This window comes from Stegostoma tigrinum, chromosome 7, assembly GCF_030684315.1.
Source record: "Stegostoma tigrinum isolate sSteTig4 chromosome 7, sSteTig4.hap1, whole genome shotgun sequence".
Classification (NCBI taxonomy): domain Eukaryota; kingdom Metazoa; phylum Chordata; class Chondrichthyes; order Orectolobiformes; family Stegostomatidae; genus Stegostoma; species Stegostoma tigrinum.
In genome coordinates, this window is record NC_081360.1 from 72,150,782 (window position 1) to 72,174,882 (window position 24,101).

At 43.0% G+C, this 24,101-nt stretch overlaps 1 protein-coding gene across 5 annotated transcripts in view; it reads left to right on the plus strand.

Moving 5' to 3' along the window:
* The window catches only part of mgat5 (alpha-1,6-mannosylglycoprotein 6-beta-N-acetylglucosaminyltransferase), a 246,044-nt gene that overhangs the window by 113,868 nt on the left and 108,075 nt on the right, over positions 1-24,101 (plus strand). For 4 of the 5 annotated variants that reach the window (XM_048533823.2, XM_048533819.2, XM_048533821.2 and 1 more), the window contains exons 13-15: positions 3,124-3,270; positions 13,401-13,517; positions 16,794-16,868. In XM_048533823.2, the coding sequence (XP_048389780.1) occupies positions 3,124-3,270; positions 13,401-13,517; positions 16,794-16,868 (339 nt within the window). The remainder of the gene's footprint in view (positions 1-3,123; positions 3,271-13,400; positions 13,518-16,793; positions 16,869-24,101) is intronic. The other variant, XM_048533822.2, reaches the window with a different exon arrangement.

Sequence of the window (24,101 nt, forward strand, 5' to 3'; positions counted from 1 at the left end):
CTAAATCCATGCTGACTTGTTCTAATCTGACCCCGCACTTCCATTAATTTAGAAATCTCATCCTTAACAATGGATTCTAGAATTTTACCAACTGCCAAGGTTAGGCTAATCGGCCTATAATTTTCCATCTTTTGCCTTGATACTTTCTTAAACAAGGGGGTTATGACAGCAATTTTCCAATCATCTGGGACTTTCCCTGACTCCAGTGACTTTTGTAAGACCACAACCAAAGCCTCTGCTGTTTCCTCAGCCACTTCCCTCAGAACTCTAGGATGTAGCCCATCGGGGCCAGGAGATTTATCAATTTTTAGACCTTTTCGCTTTTCTGGCACTTTCTGTATTGTAATGCTTACCATACTCAACTCTGCCCCCTGACTGTCCCTAATTATTGGCATACTACTCAGGTCTTCCAAAGCACTTAAGTTCTTCAGCTATTTCCTTATCTCCCATCACTGGCCTTCCAGCATCAATTTGGAGCACCCCAATGTCTACTTTTGCCTCTCGTTTGTTTCTTGGCCTGTATTCCTCCAAATATTTCTTATTCCTGTCCTTGTTTAAATGTCTTTTAAACGTTGTAACTGTATCCACACCCATCACTTCCTCTAAGTTATTCCATGCATGAACCACTCTGTCAGAAAGTAAAATGCCTCAGTTTTTTTTTTAATCTTTCTCCTCTCACCTTTTAAAGTATGCCTCCCCCTAGCCTTGAAATCCCTCATCCTTGGGAAAAGATACTTGCTGTTCACCTTATCTATACCCCTCATTATTTTATAAACCTGTATAAAGTTACCTTCCAATCAACTACATAACAATGAAAAATGTCCCAGCCTATACTTGTAGCTCAAACCCTCCATTCCAAGCAACATTCTAGTAAATCTCTTCCCCACCTCCTCCAGTTTAATAATATCCTCCCTGTAACAGGGAGAACGGAACTGGGCACAATACTCCAGAAGAGGCCTCCCAAACGTTCTGTACAACCTCGACATTAACGTTCCAACTCCTAGACTCAAAAGTCTGAGAATTGAAGGCAAGCATGCTAAACGTCCCTTTTAACCACCCTATCTACATGTGATGCAAACTTTAAAGAATTATGTACCTGAGCCCCTAGGTGTCTCCAAGAAAACATTATCCAAGACCCTACTTTTAATAATATAAATCTTGTCTAAGCGAGAGGGACAATTTACTTCAGGGGATGAAAAATAGTGCCATAACCACGTAAATGGCCCTGCATCAGTAAAAGATGTGGTCAACATTATGTCAGATGCCATTGGCTTACAAAGTTTGGGTAGGCAGAGGTGGTCCTAAACAACTACATGAAAGCTGCAAACTCTCAAACAGGCCAGGACCAAAAATACCCAGCCCCTCAGAGTAGCCAGAAAGCTGTCAGAATCCGTGGGTTCTCCCCTTCCATCTCGCATCAAAGAAACCTTAGCAACTGAAATGAACACAGTCGGTGTCACAGCCTCGACGTCTTTACCACCTGAAGTATCGGATAAATTTCTTCCGAGATGCTTTGGGCACAAGAGGCGGCCTGTGGTCTGGTGCACACAACCCGTATCCAAGGCTGAGTTGGTGGAACTGGACCCAGAGCAAAAAAGCCCCGGGAAACTCTGCAAGGAAAAGAAGTGGCCTTTGTCCCCAAACTGAGAGGGAAATGGATGTAACGATTGTGATGAGGTCAGCCAGGTTGACTTCCATAGAATGAGTTCACTGATTGGACCAGAGAACAGCCAAATTAGGGAGCCCTGGCTGACAGATACAAACAGGAATGTCGGAGGTTCTGCTCACTCACACCTGGCTCTGAGGAAGCTGGGCCAGTGACAAGTTCAATGCACGTGTAAATGAAGGGTGACTTGATGAGATACTGGCCTCCGTGGAGTTCTTTCAGACAAGGCATTATTAATCACTAACATTTTGAAAGTTGACAAAAGGATAAATATTTGAATTTGTTTCTGCAAGGTGCAACTACTGACTTTTATTACTGTATACCCTTTTTGCAAAACCTACAAGACCAGTGTTCATGTGAAAGACTTTCTAATAGTGAAGAGGTCAATTTTCAGTTTAATGCAGAAAATGGGACACCTGATGTTAACAGATATTTGTTTACAACATATTTTAGTCCTCTTACTAAGATTGCATGAGGAGGAGTGAAATGGGAGTTTTGCTAGAAGAATCTTTCGTTGTAGGAGTGTCTTTAAGAATTATTACAGGGGACAGGAGTACTTCACTAACTATTCAGTATCGAGGGTGATAGAGATTGCATGTCCACCTATCCTGCTGGGTTCAACAGGATGTTCAATAAGGAAGCCAATATTAATTTCCTTAAACTAGGTGAGTACCTGAGGAAGGATGATGCATGTCAGCAGATTATCCAAATGTTCATGCATCGTAAGTTCAAATCAGCATCATGCATCTTAGCAGTGTTGCAACTAAGTACACGCCATAGAAAAATAAATTATAATCCCAAAATCGGTTCCATTCCCTGTAATAGTTCACGAGATCTAGAAATCCAGGCCATGCATAGCACAATTTTGATCCACTAAAGTAGCAGCTCCAGGTATGAGAATGTCAAGAATTAGTGAAGAGCATTGTCACTATAAATAGAAAGGATAAGTTGAAGAAAGGTTGGAGGAATTTCACTGAAATAAGAATAGATGAGTCATTATAAATAACTTTGCTTTTCCTTCTATAAAATTATTTATTGAGTATGCAAACATAATTACTTTTGCTTTCTTTATTTTTCTCTTCTGGAAGTTAAAGAAAATCCCTCCAGTTTTGAAGTAATATTCTGATATTCTGTACCATTTGAGTTTTTAACTGCAACTTTAGCCCCACTCTGCTTAAATGTTTTAATATTTTCTATTAGAGCTTGTAGAGTTGTCATCTTTTTACCCAAGTGCCTATTTGAAAGCGCGCTCTCTCGTGCCCGCCCCCTTCCCCTGTGTGTGTGTGTGTGTGTGTGTGTGTGTGCATGCGCGCACGTTACATCTGATCTGTACTTGGTTTCATTTTTGCATAGTATTGTAAATAATGCCTTTCTCAAAAATTGGAGTTCATTACACAATTTTTCCTTTATGTAAAGAATGGCTAGTGTTAAAATAACTTGTATTTTTCCTTTTACAGTTGTTTGTCGGCCTTGGCTTTCCATATGAAGGACCAGCACCTCTGGAAGCTATTGCTAACGGTTGTGCTTTCTTGAATCCACTATTTAATCCACCGAAAAGTAGTAAGAACACAGAGTTTTTCAAAGGCAAGCCAACACTTAGAGAGGTGAGCTTTTAGATCATAAAGTTATACAGCACAGAAACAGCCTTCAGTCCGACCCACCCATGCCAACCAGGTATTCTAAATAAATCTGGTCCCATTTGGCCCATATCCAGCTAAACCCTTCCTATTCAAGTATCCATCCAGATGCCTTTTAAATATTGTAATTGTACTTGCCTCCACTACTACTACTTCAACTCAGTCCATATATGCACCACCCTTTGTGCGAAGAAGTTGCCTTTTGGGCCCCCTTTTTAAATCTTTCCCCTCTCAACTTAAAATTATGCCTCTGGTTTTGGACTCCCCATCCTAGGGAAAGGACCTTGGCTGTTCACTCTCTCCAGTCCCCTCATGACCTTCTAAACCTTTATAAGGTCATCCCTCAGCCTCCGCTCTAGGGAATATAGCCCCAGCCTATTCGGCCTCTCCTTATATCTCAAACACCACCACCACCACACCACCCCCCCCCCCCCCCCCCCCCCAAAACCTTGGCAATATCCGTGTAAAACCTTTCTTACCTCTATCAAGTTTCACAACAACCATCCCTTAGCAAGGAGGCTAGAGTTGCACACAGTATTCCAGTAGTAGCCCAACTAATGTCCTGTACTGCAGCAACATGCTATCCCACCTCTTGTACTCAGCACATTGACCGACGAAGGCACTGGTACCAAATGCCGCTGGTTTCACCTTACTTACCTGCAACTTCACTTTTTCAAAGAACGATGCATGCGCAACCTTGGGTCTCTTTGTATGGCAACACTCTCCAGGGCCCTACTATTAAGTGTATCAGTCCTGCCTTGATTTGCTTTAATAAAATGCAACACCTCTCCATTATCTAGATTAAATGCTATTATCCCAATTGATCAAGGTCCCACTGTACTCCTGAGATAACCTCCTTCACTGCCCACTACACCTCCAATTTTGGTGTCACCTGCAAACTTACTCACCATGCCTCCTATATTCACATCCAAAACATTTATACGAGTGACGGACATCAGTGGACCCAGCCCTGATCATTGCAGCACACTGCTGGTCTCAGGCCTCCAGTCTGAAAACACAACCCTCCACCACCACCCTATGTCTCCTACTTACAAGCCAATTTTGCATCCAATTAGCTAACACTGCCTGGATTCCACATGATCTAACCTTGCTAATCAGTCTACCATGTGGAACCTTGTTGGCTGCTCTGCTTTCATCAATCTTCTCTCTCACTTCTTCAAAAAACTCAAGTTAGTAATACAGGATTTACCAAGTACAAAGCAATATTCACTATCCTTAATCAATCCTTGCCTTTCCAAATGCATGTAAATCCTCCAAATCCCCTCCAACAAGTTACCCACCACTGTCAGGCTTGAACATTTTTTTTTATTTTAATCTCAAGTGAGAAATGTCATGCTTGTTTCACCTGCAATATATGCTAAGTACTTCACATGGACTGAAAAAAAACTGTAATTTATTTCAAGTTGAAATATTCTCAGGTTGCATATTTTCTCAATTTTCAGCTTCATGTGTTAAGCTGCTTCTCAAAACTGACTTTGAACAACTTTTGGTTATTTACCAAGTATTTCTTTAAACGTATGAACAAGCATATGAAATAAAAGTAGAGATAGACCATTCAGCTCTCGAACCTCCTCTGTTATTCATTAAAACCATGGCTGAGCTGTTTTTGTTTTAAATTCCCATCTACCCCAGCTCATCACCATTAGGGATCAGGTGTTGCTTCCTTGTTTGTAATATTCATAAATGATGTAGATAAGAAAGTTGAAGAGATGATAATTACATTTGCAGATGACATAAAGATTGACCAGGTGGTTAACAGTGAGGAGGAAGGTCTTGGGTTATAAGAAGATGTAAACGGATTGGTCAGATATGTAGATCAGTGGCAATGGAATTTAACCCTGATGCATATGAGGTAATGCACTTTGAAAGAAAGAACAAGACAAGGGAATGCTCTGTAACAGCAAGACACTAGGAAGCTCGGAAAACAGAGGGAACTTGGGTGCTTTTACACAAATCCTTGAAGGTGGCAGGACAGATAAATAGGATAGTTAAGAAGGTATATTGCACTTGCCTTTGTCAGTTACGGCTAGATTGGGTGGCTCAGTGGTTAGCACTGCTACCTCTCAGCACCAGGAACCTAGGTTCAATTCTACCCCCGAGTGACTGACTGTTTTGAGTTTACACATTCTCACCGTGTCTGTGTGGGTTTCCGCCAGATGCTCCAGTTTCCTCCCACTGCCCAAAGATGTGCAGGCTAGGTGGATTGGCCATGTTAAATTGCCAGTGGTGTTCAGGGATGTGTAGATTAGGTGGGTTAATGAGGGGATGGGTCTGGATAGAATGCTCTGAGGGTCAGTGTGGACTTGTTGGGCCACTGGCGCAGTTTCCACACTGTAGGAAGTCTACGTGTAAGTCACCAGGGAGGTCATGTTGGAACCCTACAGAATTTTGGTTAGTAGAGTACAACAGGGAATTCTGGCCACTATGCTATGAGATGGGTGTGATTGTACTGGAGGGGATGCCAAGCAATTTCACCAGGACATCGCCTGGAATGGAGTATTTCCATTGAGACGGGATACTGGATGAACTTGTTTTCTTTTGGAGTGGAGAAGGTTGAGGGGAGATCTGATAAGGTATATAATATTGAGGGTTATGGACAGTATGAATGGTAAACAGCAGTTCTCCTTGGTCGAAAGGTCAGTAACAAAGGGGCCTAATTATAATCTGAAAGGATGTTTAGAGGGGATTTGAGGAAAAATGTTTTCACCCAGAGGGTGGGGGGGTGCTGGGGGTTGCTGGAATCTACTGCCTTGAAGGTGAGAAATCTCAACCTTCAAGATGTACTTGGATGAGCACTTGAAGTGTCATCACATTTGAGGCTACAGGCCTACTGTGGGAAAGTAGGAATTATGCAGATAGTAATATATTTTTGGAATACAGACTTAATGGGCTGAAGGGCATCTGCTGTGATTCTATTACTTGTTTCCTGAATGAAACCAGATTCTGTTCACTTCTATCATACAAAAATTCAATAACCCTGCACCACCACCAGATGCAGAGTTCCAAAGTTTCATAGCTGTCTGAGGGAAAACTTTTTACCTGTCCTCTGCCCTGAAGGGTCTACCCCTAATTTTAGACGGTTGCGCCATAGAAGTGCCAGATAACAAATATTCCCAACCCAGAAGAATCTAACCATTGACGCTTGACATCCAATAGCATTACCTCCACTGAACTCTGCACTATCCAACATCTTTGCAGTTATTACTGACCATAAGCTGAACTGCATTAACTATATAAATACACATCTCCAAGAACCGGACATAGTGCAAGATATCTGTCTAGTAACAGTAACTCGCCTGCTCATTCCCAAAAGCCTGTGCACTATCTGCAAGACATTAGGAGCGTGGTGGAATAATTGTAGTATGGACCAGACCAAACTCCCTTAAATATAATGAAGAGATACCCTAGACCTCCTTTCCTATTTAAAGACAAATTTAAGGTGCTGTGTTACAGAAGTAATTTGATTGGTTACACTTAGTTTTAAGCAAAACCCTTTACTTTAACCAAAAAGTAAGAATATAAACAAAAGAAAGGAAAACTGAAATATTTATATTGGGAAAACTTAACAGAATAATAAATTATTTAACTACTGAACAGCACCTGTTTCAAGATAGCAACATCCTAGGGCAGCAAGGTAGTTCAGTGGTTAGCACGTGTCTCTCGATGCCAGGAACCGGGGTTCGATTCGACCCTCAAGCAACTATCTGTGTGGAGATTGCACATTCTCCCTGTGTCTGCGTGGGCTTCCTCCCACAGTCCAAAAATGTGCAGATTAGGTGAATTGGCCATGCTAAATTGCCCATAGTCTTTAGGGATATGTAGATTAGGTGGTTTATAGGGCAATGGGTCTGGGTGGGATGCTCCGAGAGTCAGTGTGGACTTGTTGGGCCAAAGGACTTTTTTCTACACTGTAGGGATTCAATGATAAACACACCTTGGCAAAGGCAAATTCAGTGAATCAATTTGTCTTGCATCTGTTTCTGGTAACAGGTAGAGATGCCAAGTCTTGAGCTGTAACAGAGAGAACGATGTAACAGTTTTGGCAAACAACTTCAAAAACCCCAGCAACTGCTGAAATCTAAACTAGAACCCTGGTTCTGTGGGAGCCTGACTCCACTTCATTCATGCTGCTTCTGTTGTTCCAACTTTTTAAAAAAATCACCTTAAGTGCTCAAGATAATAAAATGTGAGGCTGGATGAACACAGCAGGCCAAGCAGCATCTCAGGAGCACAAAAGCTGACGTTTCGGGCCTAGACCCTTCATCAGAGAGGGGGATGGGGGGAGGGAACTGGAATAAATAGGGAGAGAGGGGGAGGCGGACCGAAGATGGAGAGCAAAGAAGATAGGTGGAGAGGGTGTAGGTGGGGAGGTAGGGAGGGGATAGGTCAGTCCAGGGAAGACGGACAGGTCAAGGAGGTGGGATGAGGTTAGTAGGTAGCTGGGGGTGGGAGGAAGGGATGGGTGAGAGGAAGAACCGGTTAGGGAGGCAGAGACAGGTTGGACTGGTTTTGGGATGCAGTGGGTGGGGGGGAGGAGCTGGGCTGGTTGTGTGGTGCAGTGGGGGGAGGGGATGAACTGGGCTGGTTTAGGGATGCAGTGGGGGAAGGGGAGATTTTGAAACTGGTGAAGTCCACATTGATACCATATGGCTGCAGGGTTCCCAGGCGGAATATGAGTTGCTGTTCCTGCAACCTTCGGGTGGCATCATCGTGGCAGTGCAGGAGGCCCATGATGGACATGTCATCAAGAGAATGGGAGGGGGAGTGGAAATGGTTTGCGACTGGGAGGTGCAGTTGTTTGTTGCGAACTGAGCGGAGGTGTTCTGCAAAGCGGTCCCCAAGCCTCCGCTTGGTTTCCCCAATGTAGAGAAAGCCGCACCGGGTACAGTGGATGCAGTATACCACATTGGCAGATGTGCAGGTGAACCTCTGCTTAATGTGGAATGTCATCTTGGGGCCTGGGATGGGGGTGAGGGAGGAGGTGTGGGGACAAGTGTAGCATTTCCTGCGGTTGCAGGGGAAGGTGCCGGGTGTGGTGGGGTTGGAGGGCAGTGTGGAGCGAACAAGGGAGTCACGGAGAGAGTGGTCTCTCCGGAAAGCAGACAGGGGTGGGGATGGAAAAATGTCTTGGGTGGTGGGGTCGGATTGTAAATGGCGGAAGTGTCGGAGGATAATGCGTTGTATCCGGAGGTTGGTAGGGTGGTGTGTGAGAACGAGGGGGATCCTCTTGGGGCGGTTGTGGCGGGGGCGGGGTGTGAGGGATGTGACGCGGGAAATGCGGGAGACGCGGTCAAGGGCGTTCTCAATCACCGTGGGGGGGAAGTTGCGGTCCTTAAAGAACTTGGACATCTGGGATGTGCGGGAGTGGAATGTCTTATCGTGGGAGCAGATGCGGCGGAGGCGGAGGAATTGGGAATAGGGAATGGAGTTTTTGCAGGAGGGTGGGTGCGAGGAGGTGTATTCTAGGTAGCTGTGGGAGTCGGTGGGCTTGAAATGGACATCAGTTACAAGCTGGTTGCCTGTGATGGAGACTGAGAGGTCCAGGAAGGTGAGGGATGTGCTGGAGATGGCCCAGGTGAACTGAAGGTTGGGGTGGAAGGTGTTGGTGAAGTGGATGAACTGTTCGAGCTCCTCTGGGGAGCAAGAGGCGGTGCCGATACAGTCATCAATGTACCGGAGGAAGAGGTGGGGTTTGGGGCCTGTGTAGGTGCGGAAGATGGACTGTTCCACGTAACCTACAAAGAGGCAGGCATAGCTGGGGCCCATGCGGGTGCCCATGGCCACCCCCTTAGTCTGTAGGAAGTGGGAGGAGTCAAAAGAGAAGTTGTTGAGTGTGAGGACGAGTTCCGCTAGGCGGATGAGAGTGTCGGTGGAGGGGGCCTGGTCGGGCCTGCGGGACAGGGTTGTTGAGTGTGAGGACCTTAAGTGCTCAGGCTGTTTTAACTTGATAGTTTGGAGGTGACAGCTCATCACCTATGACTCAAAATCTCTTCAAAGAAAACTAGGACAAAATACATTTATTAAAATTATTGTATTGCCACAATCCCCACCATTCTGGATGAGTGGCTACCATTGCACTCAAACTTGACACCTTCCAGGAAAATAGAGCCCACGTCATTAACACCGTATCCACAAACATGAACTCCCTCAACAGCTTCATTGATTATCCCATGTACAAAATACAGTGAAATGAATACATGAGGAAGAGTCACCAGACCCAAAACGTTAACTGATTTTTCTTCACGGGTGCTGCCAGATCTGCTCAGCTTTTCCAGCAATTTCTGTTTTTTTAATTATCCATCTCTAGCTATCCTCAAGAAGGTGGGGGTGAGTTGCTTCTTGAATTGCTGTGGTACATTTGGTGTGGGTAGATCGACAATGTTGTTAGAGATGGGGATCTAGGATTTTGATCCAGTAACAATGAAGGAATTGTGATATAGTTCAAGTCAGGACAAGGAGTAGTTTATGCTGGATGGTAGCAGTGTACCATCTAGAAGATGCATGGAGAAATTCCAGATCTCTGAATACTGCCACCTAGAAGGACAAGGGCAGCAGACACTTAGGAATACTACCCCCTGCAATTTCCCCTCCAAGCTGCGCCTTGTTCTGATTTGAGCTATATCACAGTTCCTTCAACTGTTGTTGGGTCAATAACTTGAGTCTGCCCACACCAAATGGATCACTGCAATTCAAGAAGCAACTTGCCACCACTTTCTCGAGAATAAGTAGGAATGGATAGTAAACAAAACGAGAAATTGCTGAAAAAGCTCAGCAGATCTGGCAGCATCTGTGAAGAGAAATCAGAGCTTTCATTTCGGGTCCAGTGACCCTTCCTCAGAACTGGTAGTAGCTAGGAAAACGTGCAGAAGATGGAGGAGGGAGTGGAGTAAATGATAGGTGGGGTTATAGTCCAAAGAGAGAGAATAGTTGGATAGACAAAGGAGTGGAAGAGCATTCTGACTAGGAGAGTGAATAGCCGTTAATGGATAATGTTAGTGGCTAACAACAAGTGGTGTGTAATGTGGGGGGTGGGTGGCCACTAGGGCATGGGAGAGTTCAGGCCCTAACAATTATTGAACTCGATATTGAGTCCAGAAGGCTGCAAGGTTGCAAAATGGCAAATGAGGTATTGTTCTTCCAGCTTGTGCTGAGCTTTGCCAGAATACTGCCACAAGCCTGAGACAGATGTTAGCCAGGAAATAAGATAGTGTGTTAAAGTAGCAGACAACTGGAAGTTCAGGGTCTATTTTCTATGGGCACAACGCAAGTGTTTTGTGAAGCAGTCACCCAGTCTATGCTTCATTCCCTAAAGTAGATGAAACAACATTGTGAGCAGTGAATGCAGTAGACTAAGATTGTGGGAAGTGCAGGTGAAGTGCTGCTTCACCTGGAAGGTATATTTGGGCCCTTGGATACTGAGGAGGGAGGAGGTAAATGGGCAGGTATTACACCTTCGTCAGTTGCTGCAGAAGGTGCCATGGGGCTGTGGGGGGATGTTAGGAGTGAGGGAAGAGTGGGCCAGGGTGTCCTGGGGTGGGGGAAGTCCCTGCAGAAGGTGGACAAGGGAAGGTGGGAAATATGTGTCTGGTGGTGGACTCTTGCTGGAAGAAGCAGTTGGCGGCTGATGATCTTCGGGACATCCTCAGTGAGGAGAGGAGAACCCTATTGCTGATGCAAGAGGGAAGAGAAGGGGTGAAGTCAGAAGTGTGGGAGATGGTTCAGACCCAGTTGAGGGCCCTGTCGGCAATCGTCCTGTAGAATCCTTGGTTGGGAAAGAATGTGGACATTTCAGAGATTTCCTTGCCAAAGATGGCCTCATTGGAACATGTGCAACAAAGACAGAAACTGGGAGAATGGAATGGAATCTTTGCAGGAAACAGAGTGTGAGAATGTATTGTCCATATAGCTGTGAAAGTCACTGGGCTTATAAGTGGCTATTAGTGGCCAGTCTATCCCTAGAAATGGAAACGGATGTCAGTGGAGGGAAGGGAGGAGTCAGACACCGCAAGTGAAAATGAGGGTGGGGTGGAAATTGGAAATGAAATTTATTTAACATTTCCAGTTCCAAATGGGAGAGGGAAGCAGCACGAATGATATTAATATATCAGAGAAAGAGTTGTGGTGGGGCCTGGAATAGGACTGGAACAAGGAATTTCCACCTCCACAAAGAGATAGGTACAACTGGGAACCATGAGTACCCATGGCCTTTTGATCTGAAGAACATATGAGGAGTTAAGAGAAATTGTTGAGGCTGAGGACGAGGTCAGCCAAACGGAGGACAGTGGTGGTTGGTGGGGATGGTTCAGGCTTTTGCTCCAGAAAGAAATAGAGTGCCCTAAAACCATCCTGGTGACAATTAATGTATAAAGGGTTTGCACATCCATGGTAAAGAGGAGGCGGCCAGAGCCTGTAGGCTGGAAATTCTGAAGCTGGTGTGAAGTATCAGGAATCACGGATGTAAGTGGGCAGCGACTGGTCCAAGAGGAGACCAAATCAAGGTTGGAGGAAATCAGTTCTGTGGAGCAGGAGCAGGCAGAAACAGTGGGTCTGCCTGCGCAGTCCTGTTTGTGGATTTTCAGAAAGAGGTAGAAGTGAGCTGTGTGGGGCTTAGGGCTTTCACATTGGAGGCGGTCGGGGTGAGATCACCAGATGAAATGAGGTTTGACTTCAACAGAGGTATCTGAGAGCTGGCACTCAACATCTGCAATGTACAGCACCACCTTTTATTGGCAGGCTTAATAACCAAGTCAGGGTTAGATCTAAGGAGTGCGGTCAGGTCTGAGGGAGACAGGTTGGATTGGGTGTGCAGGTGGGGACAGAAGTTGAGGCAACAGATGTCACACTCAATGGATAATAAATGCTGGCCTAGCTAGCACTGCCCAAATTTTAAAAAAAACAAAAATCGCTCCTTAGCTTTGGACTCAATCACCAGAGGAAAATCGAGCTAAATCTTATGTTTCTGGGCTGAATCTGAATTGTGTCAGATTTTTAAAGAGGGATTTCTGCTGCAAGAACCAGCAAGTTTTGTCACCAAAATGTACCAAACTTGGCTCATTAACTACCTACTTGACCCATGCCATTTATCAAGTCCAATTCCAGACCCACCCAACAATAATAAGCTGTTCTTGGAAACCTGACCATTCAGAGATGCCGAAATTCACCAGCAGCATTTGTGCCAGTGCAATCCTTAAAAACCCATTATGCATCCACACAAGCACTGTCAGTCCAGAACTGCACTGCAGTTTCTGATATTTGTTCTAGATACAACAGATATGGAAGTAGCCATCCTCCTTTGTGGGTGGACATTGAGTGAATTGGGGATATGCCATGAAGTCTCTTCAAGTCTGGCACATAGCAAATGCCAGTGTCCATGGGCATGTGGTGCACCTGGCACCCACTGAGCATTCCCCAATAGACTGGTGCCCAGTCTCCTCTGAGAGAAAACAACAAACTGAATTCACCAGTTAACTGTTCTGATTCCTGTGTCGAATTTCCTTGACATTGAGCTTATTTGGCAAGATAGAAAGCGGAATATTAATGAGGTGGGCTAGACAGTTAGCCAGGTATTTAACAAGCAATAATCCTTATTTGACAACTCTCCACTGCCAAGTGAGAAACTCACTAATCAAAAGCAGAAAAGGTGGAACAAGCTGCTCCCGATTTTGAGACCAAACCTACTGAAATTCTTGTCAGATGTTGCCACATCTCGCCATATTCACATTTAGTCAGATTCTTATAGGATTCTGCCTATCCAGTATGCATCCTCTACCAGATCCTGAATGATCTTGACACACTTCAATCAAATCACCCCTCAATCTTCCACATTCCAGAGGAAATAAATCCAGCCTGTATAACCTATCCTTAACCGATACATTTTCATCATTAATTCAATAAACCTGTTCTGAACTGCTTCCTAAATGGCTCAATGTCACATTTTGTTTGTTAAGGCTTCTATGAATCATGTTGTGTTTTTACTGGATTAAAAACTGTATATATTCAAATTGTTGTGCTTGTTTTTCATTGTAATTTTACCCTGATTCTACTATTGCGCTAACAAGTCCAATGTATTCTTGCAGTTGACTTCACAGCATCCCTATGCAGAAGTGTTTATTGGAAAACCTCATGTCTGGACTGTTAACATTGATGACCCAGCAGAAGTGGAGCATGCAGTGAAGGCTATACTTAATCAGAAGGTAAAATTATCTCTGAAAGATAGGTCTGGGAAATAGGCTTGCGTTTCATTTATTCAATTATGTTGAAATCGAACCAGAAGTCAGTTAATTCATTTTGTAATAGAAACAGTAAATTGAAACTGACTTTCTAGAAATGTTGATTTGGGCAGAGACAGCAGAATATTTGGGGAAAGACAGTACAGCGTGAGCAGGAAAGATGGTCAAATATTTGTTATTTGGAACAACTGCCTGAACTTGCAGGTCCTGATAATTCAATAACCTGACAGTGATTAAGGCCTACACAAACTGGAAATGCACAAGAGGACTATGTGGAATCCAAATTCAATGGACTCCATGGGAATTGCCTGGGAAAGTAAGGATGCTAATGTGCAATTCCCATGGAGCCTAATCCAAAATAATCTGTTAAAGTCTGAGGCATCCACTTCAGCATAACTAATAGTTACCCAGGAAAAGTTGGAGAATTGAAAACCTAATGTAAGCCCTGGATAGCTACTGAACTAACTGCCTCCTCCAAAACTCGCCACTCCCCCCCCCCCCCCCCCCATGATAACACCCCAATTTTTTTTAAAGTAACTGCTACCACCTTCTGCCCCCAAAGAACATACCCCACAACCCACTTGCCACCCCTACGTCCAATGGCCTCGACCTCCGGGACCCAACCTTCAACCTGTGATGGCACTGTCCCACCCTCTACCTGCCAGATCGAATATACTTCCCTGTAAACCCGATGACATCCTGCCAAACCCAATACACTACTCCTGTCAGCCTGACATCTTCGACCGAACCCCATCGCAGAACCATGACTTACCGTAAGCATGCCATCTCTCATTTCATACCCTATCCACCTAGCCACTGCTGTCCTAACCCCTCAGCTTACATGTGGCACAGTGGTGGTGCCTCTACTGCTGAGTCAAGTCCCACTGGCTGCAGAGGTATATGGTAACATCTCTGAACGGGTTGATTAGACAATATCTACATAACTTCTCGGGACAGATCAAAGTGTCTGACAATGCTACTAGACATTGAAATCAGACAACATGACACTGCTGCAAAGTGGAACGTGGTTTGACTCTCTTCCTGTCTTCAGCCCCCAGCAAAATACCTTGCAATATGATAAACTGTTTGATTTCAGGCACACTCTACATTTCTAAAGGGAATTGTGTGATTAGAATTGCTGGCGAGAAACATTGACCTCAGTCCCAACGGAATGATATAGGAGTAAAGTGTCAATCTCACTGCACGCCTCTGAATATTGTTGGTCAGTAGAATTATGCAAATAAAATGTATACATCACAGTGAGTAATTTCATGTTAAATCTTAAAAATGTCATTGAGCAAAAGTTCCTGATCTGTTTTGATGGCTTTCTGTACTGCCTGTAACTTATGATCTTCAGAGAAGAGCAGGGAGTTTTAGCCAGCATCTATAAAAAGTGATTAAATTGTCATTCACCTCATTTGCTAGATTTTGCTACACCATTTTCCTACATGAAATAATTATACTTTAAAAATAGTTTAAGCAATGTGATGCACATCCTGAGGATACAATGTCATTTATATGCTGTATATTTCTTCTTAGTAAATAGCTCATATGCTTTCAAGGTTAATGGACACCAAAAAGTGACATGAAGATTGAAGGAAACAGCTTGATTGCACCTTATTCCTCCTTGATTTGTGAATGAACATATTTTCAGAAGTAGGGGCAGAAAAATGTCAACCAGGGTTTATGTGATGGTTCTTCAGTGATTCACTGCCACAAAATACATACATGTGAATTATAGACTGAGGAGAGTACAGGAATCTGTTGTCATCTCCCAAAAGTTCTATAATCCATATTGGCTTTCAACAATGACTTTGAACAGGAGGATATCTGTGGGATGATATTGCAAGATGAATTACAGACTAGGTTTTATGACTAGAAGACCATGTTTGATTACTAGTTACTTCATCATAGCACTCAATCAATGTGAATAATAGACTTTTGGTAGTGCAGAACTTCAGTATTGCTGAAAAATACTCATTTTGTCAATGCTTCTCATTTTTTACTTATCAGGGCAATTTCCAAGAATACCAATAAAGGGAAAACCAACATTTACACTGCATGAGAGGAGAGTGCTGATTGGTGGCAAGTGAATTCAGATTGTTAGAGGCACTGCTATAGAGAATACACCAGTTAATAATGACCAGTTCATTGACAAGCTCTGTTTACATTTAAACCAGGCAGGTAGGCTTTGGTCATGGTGTTTCACTGAGAAATAAACCAACAAATGGTTATCAGCTTTTTTGTTCAGTTGAAACCGATGGATGTGTAAATGTTCTTTCTGACTACAAACAGCAGGGCCTAATGTATTGATGTCTAAACCTTCTAATGTACACATGTGCCATACTGCAACCCTATATTGCATGAATACATAATTCTTGTCACACTCAGAATTATCCACCAAATGTTGTCCAGATGCAGAATCACGTCTAATGTTGGACACGTTGTTGCAAACACAGACTGATTGAATGTAGTGAATACCTCCCAACAACAATAAAAACAGAAATTTTTTGGAAAAGCTAAGCTGGTCTGGCAGCATTTGTGAAGAGAAATCTATGTTAATGTTTCAGGTCTGGTGAATAGAAGCATAGGAACATAGGAGCAGGAGGAGGCCATTTGGCCCTTCAAGTCTACTCCACCATTCTTCTCGATCGTGGCTGATCGTCCAGCTTAATAGCCTAATCCCACTTTCACCCCGTAACCTTTGATCCATTTGCTCCAAGCGCTATATCTAGCTGCTGCTTGAATACGTTCAGTGGTTTGGCATTAATTACTTCCTGTGATAATGAATTCCACAGGTTCACCACTCTTTGGGTGATGAAACATCTCCTCTCCTCATCTCCATCCTGAATTGTCTACCCCAAATCCTCAGACTGTGACCCCTGGTTCTGAGCACACCCACCATCAGGAACATACTCCCTGCATCTACCCTGTCCAATCCTGTTAAAATTTTAGATGTGTTGTTTGAAATGATCTGCAAGTCTTCGGTGCATGAGTCCTACATACATGCCATTGCACTGTGAAAATTTTTTTTATGGATGAAGGATTGGTTGGCTAACAGAAACTGAACTGAGAGTAGAGATAGAGGTCATTTTGAGGTTGGCAAGCTCTAACAAATGAATGCCACAATGATCAGCACTAGACACTTAACAATTTGCAAGCTACAGTAAATTTTGCATCAAAGATCCAATTGTGCTTGTTGCAGCAAGTACTCATCAAGACCTTTCTTCCCTTTAATAGATTGAGCCATATTTGCCCTACGAGTTCAACTGTGAAGGAATGTTGCAGAGAGTCAGTGCTTTTATTGAAAATCAGGTAATTTATTTTATTGTATAATCTAGAAATGTTGACTAGAGAAATCTCCCAGAAAATTACTGTTTAATCGGATGAGTCACTGTTTGTGTTTTGACAATAGAATTGCTGGCTGATTTTTTTTATTATAGATTGTAATTAAATGAAGAGTATTTGAGATAATTACAGTATTTAAATGCTGTTCAAAAGGATTCATACTATTTCACTGAACTCAGATAAGACAATTAATTCAATTGGATATTGCATAAATTTGAAATATTGAAAATTGTTTTCTCAAATCTATTGAATATTCACAATTCAACTAAATTAGAAGATTTTGCTGACAACTGTTCCTTTTCCTTGCTGTTCCTACTAAATAAATAGAATTAAATCTATTTGTCTAATGAGTTTACCGATCTGATTAAAGTCTGTATTTTGCACCATGTAGCTTAGTTTCAGAAAAGCAAGATTAAATTTTCTTGATATGTTGAAGAGTATCATATAAACATACAGGAAATACTCAAGGCAGCAGCTATGAGAAGAACAGAAGAGTTACTATTTCAAATATAAACTCTTCCAAGCATATAACTGAAGTATTAACTCCTTCATTTCCTCTCTTCTCCTGCCCTGCTGAGAATTTCGAGTATTATGTAGTATTTGTTTGCTACTCAATGTTAGCAAGCATGATAGATAAACCTCATATTTTATACAGGAAGTATGGTTATAATACTAGATTCTGGAGTTGAGAGGTCTGACTAATGAGGAGAAATAGAGTACTCTGGGGCTATACTCATTGGAATTTAGAAGACTGACCAAGGGAATCTTGTAGAAATGTACAAAATTATGAAGGGAATAAATAAGTTAGAAGCACAGAGGCTATTTCGACTGGCAGCTGAAACTAGAGCTAGGGGTCATAGCCTCAATGAGGGGGAGCAGATTTAGGACTGAGTTGAGGAGAAACCTCTTCACCCCAAAGAGTTATGAAACTGTGGAATTTCCTGCCCAATGAAGCAGTTGAAGCTACCTCGCTGAATGCCTTTTAAGGCAAAGATAGATCCTTGAACAGAAAAGGAATTAAATGTTATGGTGAAAGGGAAGGTAAGTGGAGCTGAGTCCATAAAAAGATCAGCCACGATCTTATTGAATGGTGGAGCAGGATCAAGGGACCAGATGGCTGCCGCCTCATATTTTATTCCTATTTATTCTGTTATTACTTGCTCAAATAGAAGTGAGCTCAGATTTATTTTTCTTTTTAAGGATTTGTTTTAATTATTTCAACGGATGTGAGCATTTCTAGCAAGGCCAAAATTGGTTGTTATTCATAATTGCCATTGAGAAAGTGATGCTGAGCTACTACCTTCGAACTACTGCAGTCCACCTGGCATAGATATGTCCACAGTGCTGTTTTAAAAAAAAAATTACGTTCAGGATTTTGAACCAGCAACACTGAAGCAATGGTAATATACTTCCAAGCCAGGTTGGTCGATGACTTTGAGAGGAACTTTCAGTGGATGCTTGGTGAGTTTGATGCACTTGCCCTGCTGTGTTGTAGAAGTCATAGGTTTGCATGTTGCTTTTGAAGGAGGGGAATTGTTGAAGTGCATCTTATGTATTGCCTGCAATACAGCCACTGCATGTTAGAAGGAATTGATGCTACTCACGTGGCCAACTTTGTTGTGTATGGTATGGAGCTTTTTGAGGGTTGTTTAAAGCCACACAACATACCAGGTGAATGGAGAGGACTTTGTCATACTTCTGTATCATGTGGACGAGCTCAGAAGTCAGGAGGTGAGTCATTTGCTGCAAAATACCCAGCCCATGTTCAGCGGTTGTGTCTGTAGTATTTATATCATTGGTTCCATTCAATTTCGGGTCACTGGTAACCTTTGCAAGATGTTGCTGGTGTGGGATTTGTAGTAATGCTGGTGATGTCAAGGGGACATAATTTGATTCTCTGGATTGGAACTGGTCATTGGTAAGTACTTAAGTGTTGTGGATTTCGGTTGTGATTTCTTATCCCAAGTCAGAGTGTTGTTCAGGTCTTGCAAGTGAGAATGCAATGTTCAATATCTGAGAAAGTCATTAATGGTAGTGAACACTGCAAACATCCTCACATCTCTGTCTCTGACATTGATAAACGGAAGGAGATCGATGAAGCCCCTGAAAAGGGTTGGATTTACGACGTTAACCTTGAAAAATTCTGCAAGTGTGCTGGGACTGGCATGATTAGTCTCCAACAACCACAACCTCAACATCTTGTATGGCACATACAGCTCCAATTGTTAGAGAGCCTTTGCGATTCTTGTGTCATCTCTTGAAATCAGATCATTTGGCCCAAGGCTGCAACGAGGCGAGAAACCGAGTTGCCTTGACAGAACCCTAAATCCCACGTAAGTGTCACTTGACAGCTCATTGAAGTGTTCTGTCACCTTGATCTTACTTCTAGTTAAATGTTTGTTGTGTAAGGGGTGAAACATGACTGTTAACATCTGGTCAAGGTAAGAAAATGAGGCTTAAATCAACATGGGCGTTAGTTCGAAAAAGGGTCCTCATTCAAAAGATTCAGAAAAATAAGTAATCGGTAGAAAGGAATCGTAAGGATTGGAACTTCAATTGGATGGTTGTCAGGATCCAGGTCGGTGAAAACTGGGTTGCCAAAGGAAGAGTCGCAGCAGGTGGGCAGATGGGTACAATGAAGGATGGAAACAGCATGTTTGTGTCGGAAATGCAATCACACTAGGTGCATTGGTGAGGGAGAAAGAACAAGAGAATTGAATAAGGGACAAAAGGCAAATGCAGGGTGTAGGGATCTGAATGCGAGCGAAATCAAGAAGAACAAGAATATCAAAGGAGATTGTTGTAGGGCTAATATTCATGAAAGAAGATTGAAGAAAAGTGGGGACTCCAAAGGGAAAGGCAAGAATGTCTACAGCAGTGGAATGGATGTGTAGTGTGCGGTGGTGCAGAGGATGGGTGTGCAGTAGTTAGGTGAACCACCGTTTCTTTCCTAAATTGCCTTAAAGGAAGGCCTTGCAGAATACACAGTACAAATGAGGGAGGCACTCTATAGTTCATTTAACTCTGATAAGGCACATAAGTCTCTCCAACAGTGGTGGTGGGATATAGTTATTCCACATGCTGCTGTGCAGAAGCATTCGCAGGCCTGTGTGTGTGTCTGTGTATAAATATAAAACATTTTGCTGAAGTTGAGGAACAGGAGTAGCCTGTGCTAACAGAACTAGAAACACGTCACTGAAGGGGACTGCAGTGGTAGGCAAATGTGCAGAACCTGAAGAGGGGAACCAGGATCGTAAGTGCTGTCAAGTAGTAGTACTGGGAGAGATCTGCTTGAATATGTGACAGCTACCAGCAGGTGGGTGAAAGCTGTTGCCACAGATGTCTTCATAAGTCTAGGATGGTGTCACTCTCAGTTACCACCTTTTCCTCCAGACAGATCTGCAGCCCAAGTGGCTTTGAAGGCAGTACTCAGTTTGTAGTGCTGAAGATCACAGCAACATTGAACGTCCTAGTTATTGGCTGTTCTCAAATTATAAGAAAGGACATTTGTGATATATCCCCAATGGCCGGTATATGAGTTCACTGGCTTCTACAGGAAAGAAATACCATTTGTTTAGTTTACCAAATATCCAGAGAATCGGGGTACCAAAATCTTAAGATTGTTAACCATCGCTGGACTCCCTCAGTACAAATTGGGTATCAACTGCATGCTTAAGGCACTCTGAACTCACATTGCATCATCCTTCAAAGTTCCTGAATAGGAAGGTACTTAACTCCCTAACGACCAGCTAATTTGTAACCACAGTCAACAATTCCTGCAGATGTATGCCTGTTGTCCAGGGAGCCATCATGACATGTATGTTCTGCACTGATTCCCTTTTTTCCCCCCTCCATTTACTTCCAGGGTTAGTTCATAGGTGATCAGGGATAGCTGCAGAGAGCATGGTTAATTAACCCCAGGGAGACACTTAGAGGGGCAGATAGTGCAGCCACTGCTGCCTCGGGCAAGGAAGGACAGGAGTCTGGAGGTGCCGAGGACGTAGATGCTGATGTTTACCATGCTGAAAAGGCCACGACAGTGCTGAGCTGACGCAGGCAGGCCCAGGAAAAGCTACTAGTTCTGAGGGTGAATATATTTGCTGTAAAATAGAAGAAGACTCGCAACTATAAACCAGATATGGTGCAGATACATTCTTCTTCTTACCCTCAAGGGAATGCTTGCTTTAAACTTTGTAAATGTGCACAATGAATGGTAAACAAAATATGCATTAATTCATTCCTAAAAAGCCAGTGTTTCCTGGCAATTGCATCATTATGGAGTTTTGAAAGCTTATGTAGCATTTTGTATTTTTATGACTGAAACCTTTGTTTGCAAGGGACGCTTGGAGCTGTAGTTGTCTAAACTAAAATGATTGACTTGCAGAACCCCGAGCATGTGTCTTGCATTCCCACTTTCTAGTGGGTAGCAAAGAATGACAGTGTCAGCACTCTTTGCACTGTACCACATGAAGTATGTATGCTGATCAGTGCTCCTCAAGATTGTCCATAAGGAAAACACACATGGTCAGAATCTCAACCAATTGAAACCGATCACACGTCTTTTTGACAAAGTGCTATGTTTATGTCAGGTATCAGGTTATACAAACGGTTTACACTGTGTGTCTATGTGACATCATTGTCGAGTGTTTCGTTTCATGCTGCTATGTCATCGTGCCACGTCAGTTGAGCTTGAGGATGTGTGATAATGACTTTAGGTATGCTGTGGTGATCTAGGACCTAGAGGGCTCTTGCCTGTTTAGGGCCTCCCCACTGTACAGAGCTGTCTCTTTGGCTTGACCTGATTTGAGGCATTTGGTCACTAGCAAAAGGAATTTGGTGTGGAAGGACAACTCACTTAGCCCCTAAAGTTGCACAACCATCTAACTTGCTCATGATTAGTAAGCTGCTTGAGTAGCGATTTAGATTACCAAAATATGATCATGTTGGTAAAATTATGCACTGGTTGTTAAAAATGCATAATTGCAGTATGCAATAATATCAGTCTAGCTCTATTTTAAAAAAAGATCTTCAAGAGCCTTGGAAATTTCATGTGAAAAAATACCCACCAGTTAATTATGGCATTCGGGTGAAATGTTCTAGTGTTTGGATTAATTTACTTGTACAAGCAGGAGAAAGTTTACAAATACTTAGCCTTAGGTAGGATGTTGGATAAAGTAATTTACATGTGATCTGTGGAAGAAATTAAGGACTTGATGGCCTTTATAAAGCTTCATCTTTGTAATGCCTAATAACAATAGAATTTTTCCCTTCTAACCTGAACTTTATTTTGCCTTTCATTTTGGAGAAAAAGAGCAAGGATAAACAGCCATGGCCAATCACTTTTTCACATAAGAGGATGTCCTGATGTTGTGGTGACCAAAAAATGGTGCCATAACATAGCCACTTTATCATTTGGTCTCATTTAAATACCTCTAGCCAGTTGTGAAGTTTGGATGAATGGTCCACTACAGTTCACTGGTTGGCCAGGACAAAACTTTTTCAGGCATTTATGTGGAGCCAGCCAACAGTTAAAGGTGATGTATGGGGTTGTGCTCCTAATGGGGGCTGTCCGCAAATATTTTGGCCGAGCACTAGAAATCTTTGTAATCTCTGTGTCTGTACTTGGCCATATAAAATTTTCCAGAACATGCATTTACGTTAATTTCTAGCAGTCCTCTTAATGTCTGCTAGTTAGGTCAATCAGGACCTAGTGCAGCTAAACAACATTCGCATCGTGAGTTGTGAGAGTACATTGTGAAATGACTTTCCAAGTGGGTATTAATTTGCTCCTTCAGAATTTTCTCCCATAGATTCCCTACCACTGATTGTGAGACTCACCAGTCTGTAATTTCCTGGTTCATCTCTACTGTCCCTCTTTAAAAGTGGAACCACATTAGCCACCACACACCATCACCACTGCCCCCCCCCGCCGCCGCCGCCGGTCTTCTGGCATTTGCCCCATAGCCAGAGCCCCTGCAATTTCCTGCCTCACTGCCCACAGTAGCCTGGGATGCAGTTCACCTAGGTCAGGAGAATTGTCTGTTTTTAAGCCCAGCAGAGCCTCCAATACATCTTCATTTCCAAGGTCAAATTGTGCAAGTTCTTCACAGCCCCATTTTCTGGAATTCCATACTCATGTTCTCTTTTTCCAAAGTGAAGACCAAGACAAAGTATTCATTCAACACCCATCCCATATCGCGCGGCTTCACGCAGATTGCCACCTTGGAAGAAGGATCACTGAACTCAAAACATTATCCCTCTTTTTTCACCACAGATGCTGCAGCCCTGCTGGGTTTCTCCACCAGCTTTTTTTTTTTTGTTTATTCGATAGGGTAGCTATATTTTTGAGCCCAAAGAGGTGGTAATCTCCAGTGTACGATCTGAACCACAAACTAATTGGCATAGCAGTATTATCGCTGGACTGTTAATCCAAAGACAAAAACAAAGTTGCTGGAAAAGCTCAGCAGGTCTGGCAGCATCTGTGGAGGAGAAAACAGAGTTAACGTTTCAGGTCCGGTGACCCTTTCTCAGAACTCGGTGTTCTGAGGAAGGGTCACCGGACCCGAAACGTTAACTCTGTTTTCTCCTCCACAGATGCTGCCAGACCTGCTGAGCTTTTCCAGCAACTTTGTTTTTGTTCCTGATTTACAGCATCTGCAGTTCTTTTCTTTTTGTTTTTGTTAATCCAGAGACCCAGATAATGTTTTGGAGACTCAGCTTCGAATCCTGCCATGGCAGATGGTGGAATTTGAATTCCACAAAATAGCTGAAATTAAGAAAGTAGTGATGACCATGAATTAATTTTAATTGTCAGGGGAAAAAACCCATCTGGTTCACTAATGTCCTCTACGGAAGGAAACTGCCATCCTTACCTGGTCTGGCCTACATGTGACTCCAGAGCCACAATAACGTGGTTGACTTAGAACTGCCCAATGGGCAAGGAAATGCTGCCGAGCCAGCAACACCCTCCTCTGATTAGTGATTTTTTTTTTGTTTAAAAATCACATTTATCTAAATTAAACTCCATCTACCACTCCGTGGGCCGTCTAATCAAGAAACTAGAACTCTGAGGTAACCTCCGCTGTCCAGTACACTTCCAATTTTGATGCCATCTGCAAACGTACTAACCAAACGTCCTATGTTCATATCCAAATCAAATAATTTATATAAATGACGAAATGCAGCAGACCCAGCACCGAT